Source organism: Salvelinus alpinus, chromosome 10, assembly GCF_045679555.1.
Source record: "Salvelinus alpinus chromosome 10, SLU_Salpinus.1, whole genome shotgun sequence".
Classification (NCBI taxonomy): domain Eukaryota; kingdom Metazoa; phylum Chordata; class Actinopteri; order Salmoniformes; family Salmonidae; genus Salvelinus; species Salvelinus alpinus.
The window spans coordinates 18386878-18410610 of record NC_092095.1 but is presented as its reverse complement, the minus strand read 5'-3'; the positions used below and the strand labels follow the sequence as shown (position 1 = coordinate 18410610).

Genomic DNA, 23733 nt, shown 5'->3' with positions numbered 1-23733 from the left:
AAACACACACACACACACGACACAGTCTCCATTGCACTCCACACTGCCCTCACCACTCAGGACAAAATGAATACTTATGTAAGAATGCTGTTGATTTGTCATAAAAACAGACTACACCATCTGTTGGAGGTTTGGAGCACCAGGACTCTTAACTGTAAAACATTCAAGTTCCAGTGACCAGTTGGGAACCACGGTAACCATGAAACACAAGTTGGCAAGATTTCATCAAAAAGTGTGAACACCAAAAAATAAAAATAATGTATAGGTAGACTGGAAATGTATCAAACACAATGTAGGCCACTAAAGGGATTATGGTGGAATAAATCCCTCTAAAGGGGTTAGGGTGGAATAGATCCCACTTAAAGAGTTAGGGTGGAATAGATCCCAGTGAAGGAGTTAAGGTGGAATAGAACCCACTAAAGGGGTTCGGATGGAATAGATCCCACTTAAGGGATTATGGTGGAATAGATCCCACTAAAGGGGGTATGGTGGAATAGATCCCACTAAAGAGGTTAGTATGGAATAGATCCCACTAAAGGGGTTATGGTGGAATAGATCCTACTAAAGGTGTTATGGTGGAATAGATCCCACTAAAGAGGTTAGTATGGAATAGATCCCACTAAAGGTGTTAGGGTGGAATAGATCCCACGAAAGGGGTTAGGGTGGAATAGATCCCACTAAAGGGGTTAGAATGGAATATATCCTACTAAAGGGGTTAGGGTGGAATAGATCCCACGAAAGGGGTTAGGGTGGAATAGATCCCACTAAAGGGGTTAGGGTGGAATATATCCTACTAAAGTTGTTAGGGTGGAATAGATCCCACGAAAGGGGTTAGAATGGAATAGATCCCACTAAAACACTTAGGGAGGAATAGATCCCACTAAAGGGGTTAGAATGGAATAGATCCCACTAAAAGGGATTGGATGGAATAGATCCCACTAAAGGGGATTGGATGGAATAGATCCCACGAAAGGGGTTAGGGTGGAATAGATCCCACGAAAGAGGTTAGGGTGGAATAGATCCCACTAAAATACTTAGGGAGGAATAGATCCCACTAAAGGGGTTATGGTGGAATAGATCCCACTAAAGGGGTTAGGATGGAATAGATCCCACTAAAGAGGTTAGGATGGACTAAATTCCCACTAAAGGTGTTATGGTGGAATAGATCCCACTTAAGGGGTTAGGATGGACTAAATTCCCACTAAAGGTGTTATGGTGGAATAGATCCCACTAAAGAGGTTAGGATGGACTAAATTCCCACTAAAGGTGTTATGGTGGAATAGATCCCACTAAAGGGGTTAGGGTGGAATAGATCCCACTAAAATACTTAGGGAGGAATAGATCCCACTAAAGGGGGTATGGTGGAATAGATCCCACTAAAGGGGTTAGGATGGAATAGATCCCACTAAAGGGGTTATGGTGGAATAGATCCCACTAAAGGGGTTAGGGTGGAATAGATCCCACTAAAATACTTAGGGAGGAATAGATCCCACTAAAGGGGTTATGGTGGAATAGATCCCACTAAAGGGGTTAGAATGGAATAGATCCCACTAAAGGGGTTATGGTGGAATAGATCCCACGAAAGGGGTTATAGCAGATAATGTTAAAAAGGAGTGAGATTAAAAGCGTGGGTCCTTTGACAGCCAAGTAAAAGCATTTAAAACATTTCACATTCATTTTTACTTTGTGATCCAGTTCGGATTTTGCCGCTGATCAGTCTGATGCGCCTTCGAAAGTCTGTTGTAGCTCTGCCCCGTTTTTCCAGTTCCAGTGTTTCGCAAGCGGTCCTTCCATGTCTTTGTCCAGAACCATTCTGGCACACGTTGCTTCCATGGCCATTAAATACACCAATAGGATGTACATTGAATTATTGATACTTCTCAGGAGGGGTTGAGAATTCCAGGAAGTTGTGTTCCCGTATTCCCTCCATAGTAGCACTCCTTGGTTGACAGCAGTGCTCCTGTGAGTAAACGGTGAAATTCAAAACAAGGGAAGAGAAACATGCTTAAAAACACACACAAATACATCAGTTCAAAAAAGGTGTGAGAAAGCCATCTTATGTTAGAATGTACAACAATAAGACCTCATTATCACTTCGTCTTCTTCATTTTGTGACACATGGACTACAGCTCTGCATTCAACACCGTTGTCCCCTCCAAGCTCAGGACCCTGGCACTGAACACCGCCCTCTGCAAGTGGATCCTGGACTTCTTGATGGGCCGCCCCCAGGCAGTCACGGTAGGCAACAACACATCATCCACGCTGACCATCAACACGGAGGTCCCTCAAGGGTGTGTGCTTAGTCCCCTCCTGTATTCACCCACAACTGCGTGGACGTGCATGACTCCAACACCATCATCAAGTTTGCTGACAACTTTATGTTGGTAGGACTGGTCACCGACGATGATGAGGCAGCCTATAGGGGGGAGTTCAGAGACCTAGCAGGGTGGTACTAGGACAACAATGCCCCCTTCCACATCAATGTGGCTGTAGTGGAGCGGGTCGAGAGCTACAAGTTCCTTGGTGTCCACATCACTAAGGAATTAACATGGTCCACACACCCACACAGTTGTGAAGAGGGCTGAAGTTTCAATGGTGAACAGGAGGCTGAAAAGATTTGCCATGGGCCCTCGGATCCTCAAAAAGTTATTCACTGCACCATTGAAAGCATTTGACTGCCTGCATCACCGGTTGGTACGGCAACTGCAAGGCACCCGACTGTAAGGCGCTACAGAAGGTGGAGAGTACGACCCAGTACATCACTGGGGCAGAGTTCCTTGCCATCCAGGACCTCTATACCAGGCAGTGTCAGAGGAAGGCCTAAAAAGACTCAAAGACTCCATCCACCCAAGACATAGACTGTTCCCTGAACAGTGTCTACCCCCTGGCCATAAGAGTGCTAAACAAGATTGCTAAATATCTAATCAAATGGCTACCTGCTATTATCTATCCTGTTGCCTAATCACTTTAACCATACCTATATGTACATAGCTACCTTAATCACCTCGTACCCCTGCACATCGACTCGGTACTGGTACTCCCTGTATATAGCCATGTTATTTTTATTCTTCATTAGTATTCGTTATTCACTGTGTATTTATTCCTTGTGTCGCTATTTCTATTTTATTTTCAACTCTGCATTGTTAATTAAATCCCCATAAGTAACATGTTTCCCTGTTAGTCTACACCTGTTGTTGTCACGACTTCCGCCGAAGTCGGCTCCTCTCCTTGTTCGGGCGGCGTTCGGCTGTCGACGTCACCGGCTTTCTAGCCATCGCCGCTCCATTTTTTCATTGTTTCATTTGTTTTGTCTTGTTCCCTGCACACCTGGTTTACATTCCCTAATCACACTGCATGTATTTATTCCTCTGTTCACCCCCATGTCTTTGTGTGAAATAGTTTTTGTTACGTGTTTCGTGTACGCGCCAGGCTGGTTTTTCCCCTGTATTCCATGGTATTTCACGAGGGATGTTTAATTGTTAAACATTTGCTTATTTTTGTGACTGTTTCGTGCCTTGCACTTTTTACCTTTGGCTGGAGGTTTGACGCAGTGGCGTCTGTCTGTTTTATTGCCTCTGCCTTAATAAAGTGTGCGCCTGTTCACAACTCTCTGCTCTCCTGCACCTGCCTTCTCCACCAGTAGCGCACAACTCTGACAGTTGTTTACAAAGCATTTGACAAATTAATTTGATAGTGAAAAAACACACCCTGTGGAAACACACCCAACTCTCTGTTAACACACATATATTTTTATTTTACCTTTATTTAACTAGGCAAGTCAGTTAAGAACAAATTCTTATTTACAAAGACGGCCTAGGAACAGTGGTTTAACTGCTTTGTTCAGGAGCAGAACAACAGATTTTTACCTTGTCAGCTCGGGGATTCAATTTTGCAACCTTTCAGTTACTGGCCCAACGCTCTAACCACTAGGCTACCTGCCACCCCAAGTACAACCCCCAGTTCAGATTGACTCATCTAACAGAGATGACACTCAGTTCATGAAACAGATCAAGTTCAGATCTATAGAATGCAGACAGATCTACAGTAAAGATCAGAGATCTGGTTATTTATATGGAGTTGGTAGGATGTCAGTAGCAGGGCCGTAGGGGTAGAAAAGGTGGGTAAACGCTGAACACCAGTCCAGATGACAGGCGGTATGTAAAGCTAATGCTGATTTGGTGTAGTATGTGCGTGAATGCTATTCACCAAATAAAAAGGTGCATGTTTCCCCTGCAATTATTCCTTGTGTGACCAGAGTTTGAAGTTTTAAAGCCACGCCATCCTTATGTGTTACTATTTTTAACTCTGGAACTCTGTGGTTATTTATAGAATGTTGTGACATTCTTAGAATGCCACTGATAATGCTGATATGATCCCTTCCTGCTGATGAGGATGATCATTGATCATCTTTTTCTCTCTGGGTCTGATTACGCTCTACTCTGACCTTGGGTGATTGTCCGCCATTGTGTTTGTTTGGTGTGTGTCTATGCGTGTGTGTGTGTGTGTGTGTGTGTGTGTGTGTGTGTGTGTGTGTGTGTGTGTGTGTGTGTGTGTGTGTGTGTGTGTGTGTGTGTGTGTGTGTGTGTGTGTGTGTGTGTGTGTGTCTGTGTGTGTGTGTGTGTGTGTGTGTGTGCGTGTGTGTGTGTCGTCACAATATTTCTAGGCCTTGCAAAGGGATTATGGGGCAGAGCCGTGGTCGAGTGGGTAATACTTCCGGCTCTATGCACATGTACAATTCCCTGTCGGAGACGGCAGTTCAATGCCTAAAGTTCCCAAATAATGTTGGAATGTTCCCTACACATTTTGGATTTCATCACATACAAAAAACACATACTTAATCATCCATACACAGGTAAGAATTAATAGTTTCATAAACCAGTGTTTTAACAATAGTTCATACACACACTCCCTGTGTGGAGGAGGAATGATACAAGAAGACATGGTAGTCTATAAACAGGTCTAACAGCATGAACAAACAAGCAGAGAGAGAAGAGGTTGAAGTCCCTTGAGGCTGATGCAGTTAAATGTTTTAAAATAACTAATTATTCGTCTGGCGCCGTTACCAGTCAATCATCGCAGCCTTGTGAGCCTGAAGGCACTGGTAGCAAACAGGAAAGAGAGCAGAGAGAGCAGCCCATTGAGCCCAGCGATACCAGTTCAACTGTTAGTCAAGGTTTTGCAGCTGAAGCGGTAAAACAGAAGACAATAGGGATAAGAAAAGCAATGTTTGGGTTTGGCTAGCTGGCTATTTAGCTATATCGGGTTCCTTTTGTTGAAACAAGCTCTCGTCAATGTCACTTTTCGTGAACCGACCAATCACAGCCTGGATGTGGTTGACGTGCTACAGCAAACTTTTGAAATGTTGAACTCATTGTTATGCATGAATGGTTATGATTAATGACAAGTTAGCACTTAGCATTAACCAATTGGAGACTAACCACCAATGTAGACCATTTTTCTTGCACAAGGATTTAATGACAGAACAAAACCTACAAAAATGATAGATAAATGTTGGTTATATATTTCTTAAACTGCTGTATTGTCCAATTGGAATTAATATTATACTAGTGGTATATAGAATACTATTATATGAAATTATATGAATATACTAACATTATATAATTAATATATTAATATAATACTAACATTATACTATTATATTAACATTATACGTTTTATTTAATGTTATAATATTATACTCATGTATACTAATTACTCATCCAGGTTGAGGATAGTGCATCTGCAGTGGACAGATGTAGATTGAGCCAGAGCCAGGATGCCACTGCCACACCAATTTTTTATTATTTTAAGAGACCGAAGTCATGGGACCTAGATATGTTTTTTAGTTTCCACTCCCAACAAAAGTGTGAAAAGTCTGTGGTGCAGAAGGTTTTCTTTTGTAAAGATGGGACCAACAGGAAGTAGCTGTCATACAGTGAAGAGAACCATGCTTTATTCTGCTTCATTTGTATGGCATTTGCAAAGCCCACAGAGCGCAGCCCTTTCGTGAATGGAATGGCAGACTGGAAGCATATCCATCAGAGAGTGGGAGAGCATGAGAAGAGCGTTATGCATAGAGGTTATGCTGAGGCCTACTTTCTAAGGTCCTCCAAAGGTAACATTGAGAGCCTGTTCATCGGCAGTCAGATATCTGCTCATAGAGAGCAAGTGTGCAGAGGAAGGCAAGTGCTAGAGCGCATTATAGATGTTGTTAAAGGCAAGAGGTGTCTGAGCTACAGGGGCATGCAGTCTGAAGCAGCTTATACGTTAGATGTTAGCAGCATTGACCATGGCAACTTTTTAGAAATGATCATTCTGCTGGGAAAGTATGCCCTGTGTATGAAAGAACATCTCACTGCCTGCATAGAGAAAAGCAAAAAACTGCGTGAGTCCTGGTCAAGAGAGGGCAGAGGCTCTCATCACTCTATTATCAAAGACTTCCATCGATAACGTCGTTACCACCATCCAACACACAATGCAGGCCACTATAGCACGTGAAATCCAGGAAGCTGGTATGTTTTCAGTCCAGATTGACACTACGCAGGACATTACAACACAAAAGCAATGCTCTGTCAGAGTCAGATATGTGACGGACGTCATCCATGAGAGGCTTGTGGCTGTGGTGAAATGCGAGGCATCCACTGGACTATACTTTGTCCAGGTTCTGAGTGAAGTACTGGGTACTGGAAAACATGAAGCTTGACATCAGCAAGTGCATTGGCAATTCCACTGATGGAGCCTCCAGTATGCAAGGCTAGTATAAAGGCTTCTCTGCCCTGCTCTCTGCATAGTCCACCAATCAAGTGCATGTGTGGTGCTATGCACACATTTTTAACCTTGTTTTGGCAGACAACAAAGAGTGTCTTGGCAAGTGGGTCACTTTTTTCTCTCATTAACAACATAGCTGTGTTCTTCCGTGAATCCCACCAGAGGATGAACATTTGGTGCGAAGGAGAGCAAGGACCCAAGACACAGACGTCTTGCTCCATTTGGTGCGAAGGAGAGCAAGGACCCAAGACACAGACGTCTTGCTCCATTTGGTGCGAAGGAGAGCAAGGACCCAAGACACAGACGTCTTGCTCCATTTGGTGCGAAGGAGAGCAAGGACCCAAGACACAGACGTCTTGCTCCATTTGGAGAGACACGCTGGTGGACAAGGCCTTAAAGAAAGTCTTTGGAGATTTTGGAAATCCAGATGAGGGTCTGTATGTTGATGTCCTTGTCATTCTTTCAACCATACAAGATCAGAAAAACATCAATGCTAATCAAATCCATTTTTATTAGTCACATGCACCGAATACAACAGGTGTAGACCTTACAGTACAATGCTTACTTACGAGCCCCCAACCAACAAAGCAGTTAAAAAATATATGGATAAGAATAAGAGATAAAAGTAACAAGTAAATAAAGAACAGCAGTAAAACAACAATAGCGAGACTATATACAGGGGGGTACCGGTACAGAGTTAATGTGCGGGGGCACTGGTTAGTTGAGGTAGTATGTACATGTAGGTAGAGTTATTGAAGTGACTATGCATAGACGACAACAACAGACAGAAGCAGCGATGTAAAGAGGGGAGGAGGGGGGAAATGCAAATAGTCTGGGTAGCCATTTGATTAGATGTTAAGGAGTCTTATGGCTTGGGGGTAGAAGCTGTTTAGAAGCCTCTTGGACCTAGACTTGGCGCTCCGATACTGCTTGCCGTGCGGTAGCAGAGAGAACAGTCTATGACTAGGGTGGCTGGAGTTTTTGACAATTTTCAGGGCCTTCCTCTGACACCGCCTGGTATAGAAGACCTGGATGGCAGGAAGCTTGGCCCCAGTGATGTACTGGGCCGTTCGCACTACCCTCTGTAGTGCCTTGTGGTCGGAGGCCGAGGAGTTGCCATACCAGGCAGTGATGAAACCAGTCAGGATGCTCTCGATGGGGCAACTGTAGAACCTTTTCAGGATCTGAGGACCCAGGCCAAATCTTTTCAGTCTCCTGAGGGGGAATAAGTTTTATCGTGCACTCTTCACGACTGTCTTGGTGTGCTTGGACCATGTTAGTTTGTTGGTGATGTGGACACCAAGGAACTTGAAGCTCTCAACCTTCTCAACTGCAGCCCCGCCGATGTCACGTTCGCGATGAGAGACGGACCGAGGCGCAGCGTGATTAAAGTTCCACATCTTTTAATAAAGCGAAACTTCCAAGCAAAACAATAAACAAACAACGAAACGTGACATCAGTGGTGCTACATGCACATACACAAAACAATATCCCACAACCCAGGTGGGAACAATGGAGAACTTAAGTATGATCCCCAATTAGAGACAACGACAAACAACTGCCTCTAATTCGGAACCATACAACAAAAACAAACATAGATATAGGAAAACTAGAACACCCCCCTAGTCACACCCTGACCTACAACACCATCAGGGCGTGACAGCCGATGAGAATGGGGGCGTGCTCGGTCCTCTTTTTCCTTAAGTCCACAATCATCTCTTTTGTCTTGATCACTTTGAGGGAGAGGTTCGTTTCCTGGCACCACACGGCCAGGTCTCTGACCTCCTGCCTATAGGCTGTCTCATCGTTGTCGGTGATCAGGCCTACCACTGTTGTGTCAACGACATATTTAATGATGGTGTTGGAGTCATGAGTGAACAGGGAGTACAGGAGGGGACTGAGCACGCACCCCTGAGGGGCCCCTGTGTTGAGGATCAGCGTGGTGGATGTGTTGTTACCTACCCTTACCACCTGGGGGCGGCCCGTCAGGAAGTCCAGGATCTAGTTGCAGAGGGGGATGTTTAGTCCCAGGGACCTTAGCTTATTGATGAGCTTTGTGGGCACTATGGTGTTGAACGCTGAGCTGTAGTCAATGAATAGCATTTTCACATAGGTGTTCCTTTTGTCCAGGCGGGAAAAGGCAGTGTGGAGTGCAAAAGAGATTGCATCATCTGTGGATCTGTTGGGGCGGTATGCAAATTGGAGTGGGTCTAGGGTTTCTGGGATAATGGTGTTGATGTGAGACATGACCAGCCTTTCAAAGCACTTCATGGCTAGAGACGTGAGTGCTACGGGTCGGTAGTCATTTAGGCAGGTTACCTTAGTGTTCTTAGGCACAGACACTATGGTGGTCTGCTTAAAACATTTAGGTATTACAGACTCGGACAGGGAGAGGTTGAAAATGTCACTGAAGACAACTGCCAGTTGGTCAGTGCATGCTCACAGTACATGTCCTGGTAATCCGTCTGGCCCTGCGGCCTTGTGAATGTTGACCTGTTGAATGGTCTTACTCACATCGGCTGCAGAGAGCGTGACCACACAGTCTTCCAGAACAGCTGGTGCTCTCATGCATGTTTCAGTGTTATTTGCCTGGAAGCGAGCATAGAAATAGTTTAGCTCATCTGGTAGGCTCATGTCACTGGGCAGCTCTTGGCTGTGCTTCCCTTTGTAGTCTGTAATAGTTTGCAAGCCCTGCCACATCCGACGAGGGTCAGAGCTAGTACGATTTGATCTTAGTCCTGTATTGATGCTTTGCCTGTTTGATGGTTTGTCGGAGGACCTAGCGGGATTACTTATAAGCTAAGTCCCACTCCTTGAAAGCGGCAGCTCTAGCCTTTAGCTCAGTATGGCTGCTGCCTGTAATCCATGGCTTCTGGTTGGGTTTTTTACATATGGTCACTGTTGGGACGATGTCGTCGATGCACTTATTGATGAAGCCAATGACTGATGTGGTGTACTCCTCAATGCCATCGGAGGAATCCCAGAACATATTCCAGTCTGTGCTAGCAAAACAGTCCTGTAGCTTAGCATCTGCTTCATCTGAACACTTTTTTATTGATCTAGTCACTGGTGCTTCCTGCTTGAATTTTTGCCTGTAAGCAGGAATCAGGGGATAGAATTATGGTCAGATTTTCCAAATAGAGGGCGAGGGAGAGCTTTGTATGCGTCTCTGTGTGTGGAGTATAGGTGGTCCAGAGTTTTTTTCCCTCTGGTTGCACATTTAACGTGCAGATAGAAATTTGGTAAAATGGACTTAAGTTTCCCTGTATTAAAGTCCCCGGCTACTAGGAGCGCCGCCTCTGGGTGAGCGTTTTCTAGTTTACTTATGGCGGAATACAGCTCATTCAATGCTGTCTTAGTGCCAGCCTCTGACTGTGGTAGTATGTAAACAGCTACGAAAAATACAGACGAAAACTCTCTAGGTAGGTAGTGTGGTCTACAGCTTATCATGAGATACTCTACCTCAAGTGAGCAATAGCTCGAGACTCCCTTAGATATCGTGCACCAGCTGTTATTTACAAAAATACGTAGTCCGCCTCCCCTTGTCTTACCAGACGCTGCTGTTCTATCCTGCTGGTATAGTGTGTAACCAGCCAGCTGTATGTTGATAGTGTCATCATTCAGCCACAACTCAAGGGAAGCATAAGATGTTACAGTTTTTAATGTTCCGTTGGTAGTTTAATCTTCCATGTAGCTCGTCGATTTAGCAGAATGGAGGGAATTAGGGGTTTGTTCGATCGCCTACGAATTCTCAGAAGGCAGCCCTTCGCCCCTTTTTCTCCGCCTCCTCTTCACGCAAATTGCGGGGATTAGGGCCTGTTCCCAAGAAGAATTTGTATGTTTAAGATAATGACTAAAGTATTCCACCCTGAAACCATATAATTGCATACGTGTTAGAATCATAATCCAATAATGTGTGTGACTAGACCTTTTAAGACTAGGCCATTGTGTTACTATTTCGCAATATGAGCAGGGTATAGTTGAGACATTCAAGGACAACTGAACTGTCGACTTGTGATAACGGTGAAACTAATAACTGGAAAGAGGCCTCCCCACCCTAGGGAGGAGAAAAACTGTTAGAAACGGCTTGCAGAAGATAATGAATCATGTTGCAGAAGTGTGATAAACAATATATGTGAACTGTGGAAAAATACAGCCCACCTAAAGCGAGATGGAGTTTCTACTGATGTAAATAAAGAATAAATAAATAAAAATGGATCTATTGCAGGCTGAGACTTTGTCTATTTCTTTGAACTGGAGCTTTACAACCTTCAGGAATTAGACAGAGCTTTTGTAGTAGTTGAGTTCAACCATTTAGATAGCAAATTCTCGTGACACCTTCGCGTCGGGCTCAACAAAGTCGTGAGAGGAAAAAAAGGATTCTGTTTGTCCGTGCTGAGTAATCGCAGTCCTGATGTCTAGAAGTTATTTTCGGTCATAAGAGACGGTAGCGGCAACATTATGTACAAAATAAGTAAAAAAATAATAAATAACAAAAACGCAAATAAACGTATAAAAAAAAACAATGGATTGGGGACACGTAAAACATCTGCCTTCCTCTCCGGCGTCACTTTAAAGAGGTGGCGGGTCAAGGCGCAAGGATACATTGAGAGGTTGCTGAAGTATGAAACAATACTTACAGCTCAGATACTCCTCAGAATATTTCAGGTCACATCACCAGTCTCAAAATATCTTCAAACAAGTGGAATGGACATTCTGTCTGCGCATCGTATGGTTGTGTCTACAGAGGAGCAGCTGAAAGGAATGGCAAGAGATTTAGAAAAAGTCAAGGCAGCTGTAGACACATTTGTACAGTTGGCCAACAGGAAGTTGCAGGAACGGGATGAGGAAACAGAGCTGGAGTTAGAGACCACTCTGCCAAGGAAAAGGGCTGGAAAGAAGAAAACCATGCCTGTAGCATCAGCGATTTCTGGAAATGCCAATTTAACCATTGTGTTGTCTTAAGGGTAAAAAATGACCCGCCACTATGTTTAACAGCAGAGAAAGCCCCCTAAGTGATATTTTTCCAACTCGAAATTTGATTCGTTTTCCTAGAGTGACTCCAAAATTAGAAAAAGTGAAACATTGCCTTTGTTCATATTTCCATGAAGCTGTACACCACCAGGGTACAAAGATTATCTTAGGGTCAGACCCGGCAGTTATAAAATCATTTACACACCACAAAAACCACAAAGACACACACACACACACACACACACACACACACACACACACACACACACACACACACACACACACACACACACACACACACACACACACACACACACACACACACACACACACACACACACACACACACACACACACACACACACACACAATAAGAAATGGAGATGATGTGTGATACTGATTGAACTCAGCCAGCATCTCCTGAAGAGGAAGATCACCATGGTTGGCACAGTTAGAAAGAACAAGCCTGAGCTCCCCACTGCACTCCTCGCAACAAGAGGGAGAGAGGCCTTCTCATCAAAGTTTGCCTTCACCCCCACCACCACTCTAGTTTCTTACCTCACAAAGAGGAACAAGAATGTATTCCTCCTGAGCACACTGCACAAAATGGCTGAGATCAGTGATCGTGAGGACAGGAAACTAGTCATCATCCTGGAATACAACCACAACAAAGGAGGCGTGGACAACCTGGACAAGGTGATTGGAACTTACAGCTGCAGGAGGATGACTGCCCGCTGGCCCCTGGTCATCTTCCATAACACCATTGATGTGTCCTCATACAATGCCTTCATGATATGGAACAAGATCAACCAAACCTGGATGCCTGATAAGCGGAACAAGAGGAGGGTGTTCCTGGAGCAGCTGGGAAAGGCACTTGTAACCCCACACATTCAAAGAAGGGAGCGCCTCTCCCGCACAGCAGCCTCTGCAGCACTTGTGAAAGCTGTTTAGGGGGCTGAGTCTTGTCCTGATCCACCTGAGGCTGCAGCTGGGGCAGGCAAGAGGAGGAGATGCCAATTCTGCCCCCCAAAGAAGGACTGTACTACAAATAGTATGTGCTGCACATGTGAGAAATACATCTGCAAAGTCCATGCACACACACTTGCATACTGTCCTACATGTGCTAATTAGAGTTGATTGATTTATGTTCTTCACATTTCTGTTTTGTATCTATTATATTATTTTATTCTTATCTATTATTGTTGTTTATTCACCTTGTGGGTAGGGGCAATGGTTCAAAAAATGGGAGCAGACTAGTATTTTGTAGTTGAATTCCTCATTGTACAGTATATAATAATACATCACTATGTTGCCAAAAAAGTTCAAAACAGTTATTGTTTCCCTTCAATAAAATGCATTCAAATGCATACTTTCTGCACATTTATGCTACTTTCTTAGGCTATACAAGTGCTATCTCTTGCTAAAACAGATTTGTTTACACCTATGCAGTACCTTTATCAATAATAATAATAATAATAAACCTCTACTTTAGTAAAGAAAACAATTATGACAGTTGTGTTGTAATAAAAACGAGTGGTGTCCACTGATTAAATGCAGTCTTTCTGCATTGTGAAGAGGGAAAACCCCAATTTTCACAAAGTTTGTGATGAATGACAGGTTGTTTCTAAACGCAAAATAGATTGGGGGTTTAAAATTCAATTAAGCTGCTTTATTTTAGGGGTTCAGTGAAGGCGGGTCATTTTTTACCCTTAGGACAAGGGGAGTATAGAGAATGTAAAGACTACACACGGCTTAAGGATGTAGGAAATATGTGTATTTTTATTTTATTCTATGACTTGTCTACTCACCAGTATTTTTACCAACAAATGTATTCCTGTATTATTTATTTTACTGGTCAGATGGTTCCAGAGATTCGTGCCACCTTGCTGCCAGTGCCATTGTGCCAATATGTGCTCCTTCTAGCCAGCCGCCTCCTAAGAGCAACACATTCCTCTTGTTCTATTTTACATCTATTTTACTAAAGTTATTGTTATAAATATTGTTCAGTAATCTTGTTTACATAAAGTGTGACGTGGGTTGTGTGGGTGGTGGTGTATCGCTGGGGGGGGGGGTTTTGGAGGGGCCGGTCTGAGTCTAAAAGTCCAGTCCGTCCCTGGTCTGAACTGCCATCTAGTTGGATCGTCAAGAAAGTAGCCTAGTTGTAATCAGGTGATATGTCTTCCACTTTACCACCTTAAAACTGTGACTAACCCTGTCCACTAACCTCTCCCTGGGTTTATTCATGTATAAAAATACACATTTCCGTGTCTCGGTAACGATTAACAATTACGCAAATCTTACATCATCTATTGGTGTCAATGATCGTTTGGATCCACAATAAGTACTTCATCACAGCTGTGACGTCAAACTGAAGACTTTGACAAAATGGCTGGAATTATATTACCTGAGCAGTTTGTGAAGGTCATATCCTATTTTAGTCTATGGTCATTATATCAACTCCCATTCATTCAGCTGTTTACACACTCCTCAGGTAAGATTGTTCCACTCTACTCCTACACACTGCTTACATTCCAGCATTATCTTTCAGTGGAGGAAAACAAGATCAGTAGTTAATCTGCAGCCAAGGAGGAAGTGGAGAAGAAAATAAATCTCATTGGCAGAGCACGCACACACGCAATACACCTGAACACTGAGCATACCAACAGTCGCACAACAGCCTAATAACGCCCCCTCTCCCCACCGCAACACCCCCTGCCAATACATTCCATGACACTGCTATCTGGGTGAAATCCAGCCAGATCCCTACTTAAAGAACACAGACTCTCTCTCTCTCTCTCTCTCTTTCCCTCTCTCTCTCTCACACACACTACTGAAACACTCTATCTCACTCTCCCTACTTTCTGTCTCTGTGGAACCCATCTGAAGATCAGGATGCTACGTTGTAGAGTGTGTGTCCTGGCTGTGCTGTTATCTCTCCTCATCCTCACCCTCATCCCCTCCACACAATCAGGTCAGTGCTGTTGGGTTCTGAGAATATGAAATATATGTCACTTGGATGGAGTGCTGAGGTTTAGAGGGTCTACACCAGAAGTTAATGGTTATAGGAAGAAGGTATATAGTGGGTGCAATTAAGCTTGGAAGTGTTGAGTGCAGGGAAGCGATTACATGTAGCAGGCATTGATAAGGGGAAAGAGCCATGGATTAGTAATGGAGGGGGATTGATATCAGGTCAGGTCACCTTAAGGGAGAAATAAAGGTTTATGGACTGTATCACTAGTGTCCTGCCCAGCAGTAAAGAACGATGTTTGTACAGATGTGTAGGAGGAGACTCAGCCTATGAGGAACGGTTAAATATCAGTGTTTGTGTGAAAATGTATTTGTCTGAATGCAGCTGTACAGACCCTCTGGGAAGAATAAACTTAGTGTCTGTTGAGTTTTTTACTCTGAGAATTAGAACCTAACAGTGCTAACACAAACACACCATACATCCACACACAAGCAATAGTAAAAACACATACACACAAACACACACACACACGCACGCACGCACACACACACACACACACACACACGCACGCACGCACGCACGCACGCACGCACACACACACACACACACACACACGCACGCACACACGCACGCACACACACACACACACACACACACACACGCATGCACGCACACACACACACACAAACAACATAAACATACACACACACACACACACAACATAAACAAGCACACATTGTCTTTCTTGCAGACACACATGCTCCCCCTATCTTACTGTTTAACTTGTGTGTGTGTGTGTGTGTGTGTGGGTGTGTGTGTGTGTGTGTGTGTGTGTGTGTGTGTGTGTGTGTGTGTGTGTGTGTGTGTGTGTGTGTGTGTGTGTGTGTGTGTGTGTGTGTGTGTGTGTGTGTGTGTGTGTGTGTGTGTGTGTGTGTGTGTGTGTGTGTGTAGCACATTGCTGTCTGAAGTACACTCGGCGTCCATTGCAATGCCGACGGCTGAAAAACTACACCCACCAGCCCATTACTTCCTCCTGTGACATCCACGCTGTCATGTGAGTTATCCTCCAATCACAGCCAAGCACAATCTGGTAGTAGAATAGTCTTGTCTTTACCTTCTCCAATGCATTTTGAGGAAAAACCATTGAGATTCACTCACTATCTGTGCATGTGTGTGTAACGTGTGTGTGTGCGCGTGTGTGTGTGTGCATGTGTGTGCGTGTGTGTGTGTGTGTGTGTGTGTGTGTGTGTGTGTGTGTGTGTGTGTGTGATTGTGTGCTTGTGTGTGTGTGTGTGTGTGTGTGTGTGTGTGTGTGTGTGTGTGTGTGTGTGTGTGTGTGTGTGTGTGTGTGTGTGTGTGTGTGTGTGTGTGTGTGTGTATGTGTGTGTGTGTAATATGTGTTGACATTGTGCTGGGTTGTTGCAGCTTCCACACTTGGATGGACAAGTTTGTGTGTGCCGACCCCTCTCAAGACTGGACCAAGAGGGTAGAACGCTGCCTGCTGTGAGTACACCTGTGTGTGTGTGTGTGTGTGTGTGTGTGTGTGTGTGTGTGTGTGTGTGTGTGTGTGTGTGTGTGTGTGTGTGTGTGTGTGTGTGTGTGTGTGTGTGTGTGTGTGTGTGTGTGTGTGTGTGTGTGTGTGTGTGTGTGTGTGTGTGTGTGTGCACGTGTGTAGGTGTTGTAAAACGTTGTGTGTATGTTTGTCTAACGTTGTGTGTCTACGTGTGTGTGTTCACAGCAAGCGTCAGGAGAGGAAATCTAAACTGAAGAAAACGTCTCTGATCTCATGACCTGGCGATGACCTGGAGATGATTTATGTGTGGATGAATGTATAGCTTTACCCTATCATTATAGAACTATTACAATATATCTCATATATGCATATGAGTACACTGTTTACCCTATGGATGCTGTACTAACAGCTAAATATCTCAATATGCATAGAGACACTTTCCGTATTCATACAAATCATTTAATATCTATGGTTATTATTGTTCATCATATCTGTATTGATTCTGAAGGTGTTTGAGTTTCATATCAGTTTGTGTGTAACTCTATGTATCAATGGTCTGTTTCATAAACAGCAAGTGCAGTATTCCTGATAAACATGAAAACATCTGTTTTCACAGAGTACCACAAAATATTTTTGTGTTGTTTCATATCCTCTGTCCAATTGGAGCCAGAGAAAACCTTTTTAATTTTGGTGTAAGCTAAGAGCTATGAAATAGATAATAAAATATGTATTTGGAAAAACCTGTGTGTTCTATTCTTATTGTACAGTACCAGTCAAAAGTTTGGACACACCTACTCATTCAAGGTCTATCGCCGTCACCGCACGAGGAGGCTAAAACATACTTTCCTCCGTTGCTACATCCCTCTAAGGCCCTTCTGCTAGCTTGCTAGCCCCGGCCTGCTAGCTGTCTGAATCGCCGTGTCTCCAGCAGGCCCAACCACTCACTGGACCCCTATGATCACTCGGCTACGCATCCCTCTCCCTAATATCAATATGCCTTGTCCATTACTGTTCTGGTTAATGATTATTGTCTTATTTCACTGTAGAGCTTCTAGCGCCGCTCAATAAGCCTTAACCAACCATTTAGTTCCACCTCCCACATATACGGTGACATCACCTGGTTTAAACGTCTCTAGAGACAATATCTCTCTCATCATTACCTCCAATGTACTCACATCCTACCATACCTTTGTCTGTACATTATGCCTTGAATCTATTCTATTGCACCCAGAAACCTGCTCCTTTTACTCTCTGTTCCGAACATACTAGACGACCAGTTCTGTTAGCCTTTAGCCGTACCCTTATCCTACTCCTCCTCTATTCCTCTGGTGATGTAGAGGTTAATCCAGGCCCTGCAGTGCCTAGCTCCACTCCTATTCCCCAGGTGCTCTCATTTGTTGACTTCTGTAACCGTAAAAGCCTTGGTTTCATGCATGTTAACATTGGAAGCCTCCTCCCTAAGTTTGTTTTATTCACTGCTTAAGCACACTCTGCCAACCCGGATGTCCTAGCCGTGTCTGAATCCTGGCTTAGGAAGACCACCAAAAAGCCTGAAATTTCCATCCCTAACTATAACATTTTCCGACAAGATAGAACTGCCAAAGGAGGCGGTGTTGCAATCTACTGCAGAGATAGACTGCAGAGTTCTGTCTTACTATCCAGGTCTGTATCCAAACAATTTGAGCTTCTACTTTTAAAAAAACACCTTTCCAGAAACAAGTCTCTCACCGTTGCCGCTTGCTATAGACCACCCTTTGCCCCCAGCTGTGCCCTGGACACCATATGTGAATTGATTGCCCCCCATCTATCTTCAGAGCTCGTGCTGCTAGGTGACCTAAACTGGGACATGCTAAACACCCCAGCCATCCTACAATCTAAGCTCGATGCCCTCAATCTCACACAAATTATCAATGAACCCACCAGGTACAACCCCAAATCCGTAAACACGGGCACCCTCGTAGATATCATCCTAACCAACTTGCCCTCCAAATACACCTCTGCTGTTTTCAACCAAGATCTCAGCAATCACTGCCTCATTGCCTGCATCCGTAATGGGTCTGCGGTCAAACGACCACTCCTCATCACTGTCAAACGCTCCCTAAAACACTTCAAGGAGCAGACCTTTCTAATCGACCTGGCTCGGATATCCTGGAAGGATATTGACCTCATCCCGTCAGTAGAGGATGCCTGGTGATTCTTTAAAAGTGCCTTCCTCACCATCTTAAATAACATCTTAAATAAGCATGCCCCATTCAATTTTTTTTTTACCAGGAACAGATATAGCCCTTGGTTCTTTCCAGACCTGACTGCCCTTGACCAGCACAAAAACATCCTGTGGCGTTCTGCATTAGCATCGAATAGCCCCCGTGATATGCAACTTTTCAGGAAAGTTAGGAACCAATATACACAAGCAGTTAGGAAAGCTAAGGCTGGCTTTTTCAAGAAATTTGCATCCTGTAGCACAAACTCAAAAAAGTTCTGGGACACTGTGAAGTCCATGGAGAATAAGAGCACCTCCTCCCAGCTGCCCACTGCACTGAGGCTAGGAAACACTGTTACCACCAATAAATCCACTATAATTGAGAATTTCAATAAGCATTTTTCTACGGGTGGTCATGCTTTCCACCTGGCTACCCCTACCCTGGTCAACAGCCCTGCACCCCCCACAGCAACTTGCCCAAGCCTCCCCCATTTCTCCTTCACCCAAATCCAGATAGCTGATGTTCTGAAAGAGCTAAAAAATCTGGACCCCTACAAATCAGCCGGGCTAGACAATCTGGACCCTCTCTTTCTAAAATTATCTGCTGAAATTGTTGCAACTCCTATTACTAGCCTGTTAAACTTCTCTTTCGTATTGTATGAGACTCCCAAAGATTGGAAAGCTGCCGCGGTCATCCCCCTCTTCAAAGGGGGAGACACCCAAGACCCAAACTGCTACAGACCTATATCTATCCTACCCTGCCTTTCTAAAGTCTTTGAAAGCCAAGTTAACAAACAGATTACCGACCATTTCGAATCCCACCGTACCTTCTCCGCTATGCAATCTGGTTTTAGAGCTGGTCATCGGTGCACCTCAGCCATGCACAAGGTCCTAAACGATATCATAACCGCCATTGATAAGAGACAATACTGTGCAGCCGTATTCATCGACCTGGCCAAGGCTTTCAATCACCACATTCTTATCGGCAGACTCAACAGCCTTGGTTTCTCAAATGATTGCGTCACCTGGTTCACCAACTACTTCTCTGATAGAGTTCAGTGTGTCAAATCGGAGGGCCTGTTGTCCGGACCTCTGGCAGTCTCTATAGGGGTGCCACAGGGTTCAATTCTCGGGCCGACTCTCTTCTCTGTATACATCAATGATGTCGCTCTTGCTGCTGGTGATTCTCTGATCCACCTCTACGCAGATGACACCATTCTGTATACCTCTGGCCCTTCTTTGGACACTATGATAACTAACCTCCAGACCAGCTTCAATGCCATACAACTCTCCTTCCGTGGCCCTCAACTGCTCTTAAATGCAAGTGAAACTAAATGCATGCTCTTCAACCGATCGCTGCCTGCACCCGCCCGCCCGTCTAGCATCACTACTCTGGACAGTTCTGACTTAGAATATGTGGACAACTATAAATACCTAGGTGTCTGGTTAGACTGTAAACTCTCCTTCCGACTCACATTAAGCATCTCCAATCCAAAATGAAATCTAGAATCGGCTTCCTATTTCGAAACAAAGCATCCTTCACTCATGCTGCCAAACATACTCTCATAAAACAGACCATCCTACCAATCCTCAACTTCGGCGATGTCATTTACAAAATAGCCTCCAACACTCTACTCAACAAATTAGATGCAGTCTATCACAGTGCCATCCATTTTGTCACCAAAGCCCTATATACTACCCACCACTGCAACCTGTACACTCTCGTTGGCTGGCCCTTGCTTCATACTCATCGCCAAACCCACTGGCTCAAGGTCATCTACAAGTCTCTACTAGGTAAAGCTCCGTCTTATCTCAGCTCACTGGTCACCATAGCAGCACCCACCCGTAGCACGCGCTCCAGCAGGTATATCTCACTGGTCACCCCCAAAGCCAATTCTTCCTTTGGTCGCCTTTCCTTCCAGCTCTCTGCTGCCAATGACTGGAACAAACTGCAAAAATCACTGAAGCTGGAGACTCATATCCTCACCAGCTTTAACCTGTCTAGGACTGGGGTAATGAAATTGCAGGTCGCCAAATTCAATCAACAGAAATCTCATAATTAAAATTTCTCAAACATACAAGTATTAGACACCATTTTAAAGATAAAATTCTCGTTAATTCCAACCACAGTGTCCGATTTCAAAAAAGCTTTTCGGGCGAACATATCATTATGTTAGGTCAGCAACTAGTCACAGAAAGCATACAGCGATTTTCTAACCAAAGAGAGGAGTCACAAAAATCAGAAATAGAGATAAAATTAATCACTAACCTTTGATATTCTTCATCAGATGATACTCCCGGGACAACATGTTATACAATACATGTATGTTTTGTTCGATCAAGTTCATATTTATATCCAAAAACCTCAGTTTACATTTGGCTTTGCCTCCAAAACATCCTGTGAATTTGCACAGAGCCACATCAATTTACAGAAACACTTATAATAAACATTGATAAAAGATACAAGTGTTATTCACAGATTTAAAGATAAACATCTCCTTACTGCAACCGCTGTGTCAGATTTCAAAAAAACTTTACGGAAAAAGCACACCATGGAATAATCTGAATACGGCGCTCAGAGACCAACACAACCCCAAAAGATATCCGCCATGTTGGAGTCAACATAAGTCAGAAATAGCATTAGAAATATTCACTTACCTTTGATGATCTTCATCAGAATGCACTCCTAGGAATCCCAGTTCCACAATAAATGTTTGATTTGTTCCATAAAGTCCATCATTTATGTCCAAATTACTACTTTTGGTTTGCGTGTTCAGTACACAATCTAAACTCACGACGCGCCTGCAGGTCCAGGCAAAAGTTCAGACGAAAAGTCATATTACAGTTCGTAGAAACATGTCAAACGAAGTATAGAATCAATCTTTAGGATGTTTTTAACATAAATCTTCAATAATGTTCCAACCGGAGAATTCCTTTGTCTGTAGAAAAGCAATGGAACAGAGCTCGCTCTCTCACGTGAACGAGCGTCAAGAGCTCAAGGCATTCTGGCAGACCTCTGACTCATTCCCCTCTCATTCGGTCCCACTTTACAGTGGAATCATGAAAAAAGGTTCTAAAGACTGTTGACATCTAGTGGAAGCCCCAGGAAGTGCAAAATGACCCCATAGACACTGTGTATTTGATAGGCCAAGAGTTGAAAACCTACAAATCTCAGATTTCCCACTTCCTGGTTGGATTTTTCTCAGGTTCTCGCCTGCCATATGAGTTCTGTTATACTCACAGACATCATTCAAACAGTTTTAGAAACTTCAGAGTGTTTTCTATCCAAATCTACTAATAATAGGCATATATTAGCAACTGGGACTGAGTAGCAGGCAGTTTACTCTGGGCACGCTTTTCATCCAAACGTGAAAATGCTGCCCCCTATCCATAACACGTTTTAAGCACCAGCTGTCAGAGCAGCTCCCAGATCACTGCACCTGTACACAGCCCATCTGTAAAAAGCCCATCCAACTACCTCATCCCCATACTGTATTCATTTATTTATCTTGCTGGTTAAATATAGGTGAAATAAAATGTAAAATAAAAATAAAGTGTCTTTCTTTATTTTTACAATTTTCTACATTGTAGAACGATAAAGACATCACAACTATGAAATAACACATATTGAATCATGTAGTAACCAAAAGTGTGTTAAACAAATCAAAATATATTTTAGATTCTTCAAAGTAGCCACCCTTTGCATTGAGGACAGCTTTTCACACTCTTGGCATTCTCTCAACCAGTTTTATGAGGTAGTCACCTGGAATGCATCTCAATTAACAGGTGTGCCTTGTTAAAAGTAAATTTTGGGAATTTCATTCCTTCTTAATGCATTTGAGCCAATCAGTTGTGTTGTGACAAGGTAGGGGTGGTATACAGAAGATAGCCCTATTTGGTAAATTACCAAGTCCATATTATGGCAGGAACAGCTCAAATAAGCAAAGAGAAACGACAGTCCATCATTACTTTAAGACATGAAGGTCAGTCAATCTGGAAAATGTCAAGAACTTCAAGTGCAGTCGCAAATACCATCAAGCGCTATGATGAAAACGGCTCTCATGAGGACCGCCACAGGAGAGGAAGACCCAGAGTTACCTCTGCTGCAGAGGATAAGTTCATTAGAGTTACCAGCCTCAGACATTGCAGCCCAAATAAATGCTTCACAGAGTTCAAGTAACAGACACATCTCAACATCAACTGTTCAGAGGAGACTGCGTGAATCAGGCCTTCATGGCCGAATTGCTGCAAAGAAACCACTACTAAAGGACACCAATAAGAAGAAGAGACTTGCTTGGGCCAAGAAACACGAACAATGGACATCAGACTGGTGGAAATCTGTCTTTTGGTCTGATGAGTCCAAATTTGAGATTTTTGGTTCCAACCGCTGAGTCTTTGTGAGACGCAGAGTAGGTGAATGGATGATCTCCGTATGTATGGTTCCCACCGTGAAGCATGGAGGAAGATGTGTGATGGTGTGGCGGTGCTTTGCTGGTGACACTGTCTGTGATTTATTTAGAATTCAAGGCACACTTAACCAGCATGGCTACCACAGCATTCTGCAGCGATACGCCATCCCATCTGGTTTGCGCTTAGTGGGACTATCATTTGTTTTTCAACAGGACAATGGTCCAACACACCTCCAGGCTGTGTAAAGGCTATTTGACCAAGAAGGAGAGTGATGGAGTGTTGCATCAAATGACCCTGGCCTCCACAATCCCCCGACCTAAACCAAATTGAGATGGTTTGGGGGGAGTCGGCCCGCAGAGTGAAGGAAAAACAGCCAGCAAGTGCTCAGTATATGTGTGAACTCCATCAAGACTGTTGGAAAAGCATTTCAGGTGAAGCTGGTTGAGAGAATGCCAAGAGTGTGCAAAACTGTCATCAAGGCAAAGGGTGGCAACTTTGAAGAATCTCAAATATTAAATATATTTTGATTTGTTTAACACTTTTTTGTTCACTACATGATTCCATATGTGTTATTTCATAGTTTTGATGTCTAAACTATTATTCTACAATGTAGAAAATAGTAAAAATAAAGAAAAACCCTTGAATGAGTAGGTGTGTCCAAACCTTTGACTGCTACTGTATGTGACAACATCTAAAACTGGAAATTCCATCATCGCCATCCACATTGCTCCCGGTCCAGCGGTCTAAGGCACTGCATCTCAGTGCTAGAGGTGTCACTACAGACCCTGGTTTGATCCTGGGCTGTATCACACCTGGCTGTGGTCGGGAGTCCCATAGGGTGGTGCACAATTGGCCCAGCGTCGTCTGGGTTAGGGGAGGATTTGGCTGGGTAGGCCATCA

At 43.8% G+C, this 23733-nt stretch overlaps 1 protein-coding gene across 1 annotated transcript; it reads left to right on the top strand.

Annotated features, from left to right (window-relative positions):
- Nucleotides 1-14529: 14529 nt before the first annotated feature.
- On the top strand, nucleotides 14530-16963 carry LOC139531624 (C-C motif chemokine 20-like). The gene is made up of 4 exons (XM_071328247.1): nucleotides 14530-14713; nucleotides 15662-15764; nucleotides 16136-16213; nucleotides 16449-16963. Exons 1-4 carry the CDS (start codon nucleotides 14635-14637, stop codon nucleotides 16498-16500), a joined length of 312 nt encoding a protein of 103 aa, XP_071184348.1. The 5' UTR covers nucleotides 14530-14634; the 3' UTR covers nucleotides 16501-16963.
- The last annotated feature ends 6770 nt before the right edge of the window (nucleotides 16964-23733 follow it).

Coding starts and splice junctions, on each gene's coding strand:
- LOC139531624 (XM_071328247.1), top strand. CDS start 14,635: ATGCTACGTTGTAGAGTGTGTGTCCTGGCTGTGCTGTTATCTCTCCTC. Junction 14,714..15,661: donor CATCCCCTCCACACAATCAG/GTCAGTGCTGTT, acceptor GTGTGTGTGTAG/CACATTGCTGTCTGAAGTAC. Junction 16,214..16,448: donor AGGGTAGAACGCTGCCTGCT/GTGAGTACACCT, acceptor GTGTGTTCACAG/CAAGCGTCAGGAGAGGAAAT.